This window comes from Sphaerodactylus townsendi, linkage group LG04, assembly GCF_021028975.2.
Source record: "Sphaerodactylus townsendi isolate TG3544 linkage group LG04, MPM_Stown_v2.3, whole genome shotgun sequence".
Classification (NCBI taxonomy): domain Eukaryota; kingdom Metazoa; phylum Chordata; class Lepidosauria; order Squamata; family Sphaerodactylidae; genus Sphaerodactylus; species Sphaerodactylus townsendi.
In genome coordinates, this window is record NC_059428.1 from 8,137,488 (window position 1) to 8,142,554 (window position 5,067).

The 5,067-nt window shown below is 43.0% G+C and overlaps 1 protein-coding gene across 1 annotated transcript; it reads right to left on the reverse strand.

Moving 5' to 3' along the window:
• Window positions 1–2,709: 2,709 nt before the first annotated feature.
• On the reverse strand, window positions 2,710–3,657 carry LOC125431229 (olfactory receptor 51V1-like). The gene has a single exon (XM_048493990.1). It carries the CDS (start codon window positions 3,655–3,657, stop codon window positions 2,710–2,712), a length of 948 nt encoding a protein of 315 aa, XP_048349947.1.
• Window positions 3,658–5,067: the final 1,410 nt, after the last annotated feature.

The window sequence follows — 5,067 nt, forward strand, 5'->3', positions numbered from 1 at the left end:
AGAACATTACCATATTAGTACTAATAAGTCTTAAAATTATCCCTGAACACTAAACAAATTGAATATACCCCCACCCCTACTATATCCTACAGCATCTTGAATCGCCAAAGACCTATGCAAGGGTCCTCCTCTTTGTTGACTTTAGTTCAGCATTCAATACTATCAGACCGGACATTCTTCTAACCAAACTAAATCAGCTAGCAGTACCCACAGGCATGTTTGTAGAGTGGATCACAAGCTTCCTAGCAGATAAGAGCAACCCAGGTGAAGTTAGGAAAAATTACATCAGACACCTGTAAAATGAGCACAGGGGCCCCCCAAGACTGTGTACTTTCACCACTTCTCTTCTCTCTGTATACCAATGACTGCATCTCAAATGATCCATCTATTCAAAATGCACAAGTTTGCAGATGATACAAGCAGTGATTGGTCTCATTCAAGTTTCTTGATGAAACACTTATACAGACGGGAGGTTGAACAACTAACCCTCATTGGTGCCACCAGTTAATCTAGAACTGAACACACACTTAAAAAACCATTAGAAATGGTGGTAGATTTTCAGGAGAGCCACTCCCATCCTACCTCCTCTCACATTACTAGACAACACAGTATCAACAGTAGAGACCTTTGTTCTAGGCTCCATCATATCTCATGACCTAAAATGGACACCTAATATCAAAAATGTCATTAAAAAAAAAAAAACTTTAACAAGAATGTTCTTTCTATAGCTCAGGAAGCTCAGAGCTACTTGAAGGAGCTGCTGATACAGTTCTACAGAGGAATCGACTGAGTCTAATCTGCACCTCTATAACTGTATGGTTTGGTTCTACCCAACCCAACAAGATCGACACAGACTTCAGAGAATAATCAGAACTGCAGAAAAAACAATTTGCTGCTAACCTGCGCTTCCATTGAGGACCTGTATACTGCACAGGTCCAAAAAAGGGCTGTAGAAAATATTTACTGACCCCTCGCATCCCTGGACATAAAACTGTTTCAACTCTTACCCTCTAGCTTGTCAGCTGGAGAGCACTGCACACTAGAGACAAGCAGCTAGACATAAGGAACAGTTTTTTTCCCAGTGCCATCACTCTGTTAAACAAATAATTCCCTCGATATTAATGTCAAGCTATTTGTTATATATTTGTTATATAATTACTGCCACTACTTTTTTCATCATTCCCTATTACCCATATCCTCTAATTATGACTGTATGACTATAGCCTGTGCAGAAGCATTTCATTTTATTTTATGATTTTACATTTTATGTTTTTATTACTATTGATTGTTTCCTGATTGCTTACTAGACCTATATGACAATCATTAAGTGCTGTACCTTATGATTCTTGACAAATGTATTTTCTTTTATGTACACTGAGAGCATATGCACCGGAGACAAATTCCTTGTGTGTCCAATCACACTTGGCCAATAAAGATTCTATTCTATTCTATTCTATTCAATATTAAATGGAAACTGAACCAATTCACCAACTGTTCCATAAAATGGTCTGTAAATGTGATTTTCTGCCCATGTAATCTGCCCTATGTTGGAATGACATGTCGTGCCATAAGAACACACATTTCAGAGCATAGTAGTACAATGAAACATGCGTGTCTGAACCCATGGTGGAACATTTTCTGGACTTTAATCATGGTCCCAGGGATTTTAAATTTTGCATTGTATGTGCATATGATCATATTAAGAATTCTCAAGTAGATGTTAGAACATTACTCCTGTGTGAGGAATCTAAACGGATCTATAAATTCAATTCATATTAAACACTGAGTTTGATTTATCTTGTTTTCTTGTTTCATCGTTGTTTATCTTGTTTATCTTGTTTCATCGTTGTATTGCTTTATTCATCTGTCTTACATGGTTTAAATATAGAAAAGACTGAGTTTGCAAACTCATACAAAATAAATACTTTTCTTAATTGGTTAATACCCACCTGAGTGAATCCTTAATTTATTTAAGGATGCTTAGAAGGTTCTCTTTATACTACACCTGATCGTGTCCTGGATTTAATGCTTTAGGAACTGTTGAAAGTTGCTGTGTTGATGTGGCATTGAATTACCCAATGTAATTCCATGTGCACATAATTATAGTAATATTTTTACGTTGTGTTTGGAATATTGTACAATCTAGTTTTGCTTTCTATTGTCACAGCGCAGAGATCTACTACTGTACCTAGTGGTCACAGCATTCTACTGAGGAAGAGCACATGAAAACATCTACTTATCGCGAATGGTGTTTTCGAATGCCTCATTCTGAATTTTTGCACTCCTAAAGGTGTACAGCTATTGTAACAACTAACGTAAGTCCCTTATGTATGCTGGTAGTAAAGAACTGTATCTGTAAATTGAATCTATGTTGTATTACACAGTAAAAACAAAAATAATTCCTAAATCATAATTGTTACTATGTACACTGTTCTATCTTTGCATATGTATATTGTTAGTGGCTATATTTTTTGTATTTATGTATGCTCATAACTGTTTTAAATAGTAGTGCACTCATATTCACTTTTCAGTTCACTTAGTAAATTAGTAAGCATCGAAGTTTGTGTGTTTGTGTTTTTAAGCAGCAGCATTGGCAGTGTCTTTTGTTTATTTTTAATTGCTACTCGTACACTAAACTCCTATTTATAGTGTGTAACATTGTACAGTAATCCCACCTTGATGTTGCCAAGATATTTGTGATGTTGATCCTTAGGGGCTCTTGGGTGAGACTATTCTGAGGATCCTGCTGTAGATTTGATTTGTTTTGATGCTGTAAATGATGGGGTTCATCAAGGGAGGGAGGAGGATGTAGATGTTGCCCATGATGACGTGGAGAAGGGGAGAGGCGTGCCGGCCAAAGCGGTGCACGATGGAGAGCCCGAGCACCGGAACGTAGAAGACCAGGACGGCACAGACGTGGGAGACGCAGGTGCCCAGGGCCTTGTAGTGGCCATCAGCCCCAGAGGTCATGCCCAGGACCGCCTTCAGGATCAGGCTGTAGGAGATGAGGATGAAGAGGAGATCGGAGCCCATGGTGAGGAAGATGAGGATGAGAGCATAAAGGCTGTTGAAACTTGTGTTGGCACATGCCAAGCGTATCAAGTCCTGATGTAGACAGTAGGAGTGAGAAAGGGTTGCGTCCCGACAGTAGGGGAACTGTAGAACGAAAGGCAGGAGAGGCAATAGGAGCACGGTGCTTCTCAGCAGAAGAATCAGCCCAGATGTGGCCACTCTGCTGGAGGTCACCAGAAGTGCGTACCTCAGAGGGAAGCGAATGGCCAGGAAGCGGTCTATGGCCATGGCAAAGAGCACAGCAGACTCCATGAAGGAGAAGGAGTGGACGATGAACAGCTGAGAAATACACACATATACGCTGACCTTCCTCAGCTGGAACCAGAGGACTCCCATGACGGTGGGCACGGTGGTGAGGCAGAGCCCCAGGTCGGTGGTAGCCAGCATGGCCAGGAAGTAATACATGGGCTGGTGCAGACCAGGCTCAGTCCAGATGACATACAGAATGGTGCAGTTGCCCAGGGTGGCAACCAGGTAAGCAGAAAAGATGGGGATGCCGATCCAGTGGTGAACCATCTCCAGCCCTGGGAAGCCACTTAGACCAAGCACTGGTTTGCTGGCGTTGGCGGAGGTGAATGACGCCATTGTGACTCACCAGTAGCACTCTCCAGATCCTCTGTGGAATTCCAAGTGGTGGGGGGACTTTTGCATCCAGAAGGAACCAGATTTTCAAGTTCCAACCTGAATGATTCCTCACATTGCTGATCGGATGGCAGGGAAGAAGGACTCTTGACTTCAGGAGACGCTGGTCATCAGATGTCAGATTATCTAGATAGGCTTTGAATAAGCATCAATGAACAGGGTGAGGAAGCAGGCCAATTGTCACAGAGCATTTCCTAGAGCAGGGGTCTGCAACCTGTGGCTCTCCAGATGTTCATGGACTGTAATTCCCATCAGCCCCTGGCCAATTGGCCATGCTGGCAGGGGCTGATGGGAATTGTAGTCCATGAACATCTGGAGAGCCACAGGTTGCAGACCCGTGTCCTAGAGGGATCTATTCAGCTGTACCCCAGCTGAAATTATATCCAGGGTTAGCTGTTTGGGGTCAGCCTCAGGATACCTGTAAGGAATTCCATAGACGCAGAAATAAAAGGCTTTGGTAGTGAAAGTCCATTTATTAAGACATCTTAGAAAGCTCAGAGTTACCTGCGCAGTGCTTGGGAGACAGCACTTCCGCCAGAAGCACAGGTTATAATACCGTCCTGTCCCCTTCACAGTTCCCATGGGAGCCCAGACTTGTCTGTATGAGATAAAGTCTCGCCCGATGCATCCCTGGCCCATCGCCAGGGCTGTGGAATGCACTCCAAAGGTTACTTCACCATCAACACCATTTAGATCCTTTACTCTACCTCCCACGAGGCCCTTCCCCTGGGTTTATAAGGCTGACAAGAAATAAGGGTGGGGGCTTCAATGTTTCAGATAAACCCATTGATTATACAGAGATATCCCACCCAAGAAACTAAATATTACAGCGGTTCACGGTCGCTTGAGAGTCCAGGATAAGCAATCTAATTTCCTGTAGATGCTTGCTTGGCCATCAATGAAAATAGTCGGAGGGGCCTCTCCAGTAGTGCATTGCCAGACATCGAGCCGAAGAACCTCCTTGACAAGCTGGAATGGAGAGACAGGATGGATGTACTAAGAGAGTTGGCAAATCCTAAGCGGGCAGTGACATGTTAATCACTTTGTAGTAATCTGAAAAGGTCCCACAAATCTTAGGTGGAAAAGATTTATGCCACGTCTCCCAAGGATTTTTTGTAGGTATTTACCCAGAGACCCTGCGGAAATCAGGCCCGGTGTTTATCCGCTTGCAGTTTTAGAGTCCTTTTGCTTGCTGTAAAAGGCTGATTCTGGACCGACTTCCATCCCTCGACTAGGAAGAAATCCATTGGTGGGAGATTCTAGAGGTGCATGCTTCTTTCACGGGTAGTTGTGTGCCTTGGCCGGGAAGGAAGCGACCAGACACAATTTCAAAGGGGGTTTCTTTGTACTACT

Bases quoted from the DNA above. Each gene is read 5' to 3' on its own strand.
- LOC125431229 (XM_048493990.1), bottom strand. From the start codon at position 3,657: ATGGCGTCATTCACCTCCGCCAACGCCAGCAAACCAGTGCTTGGTCTA.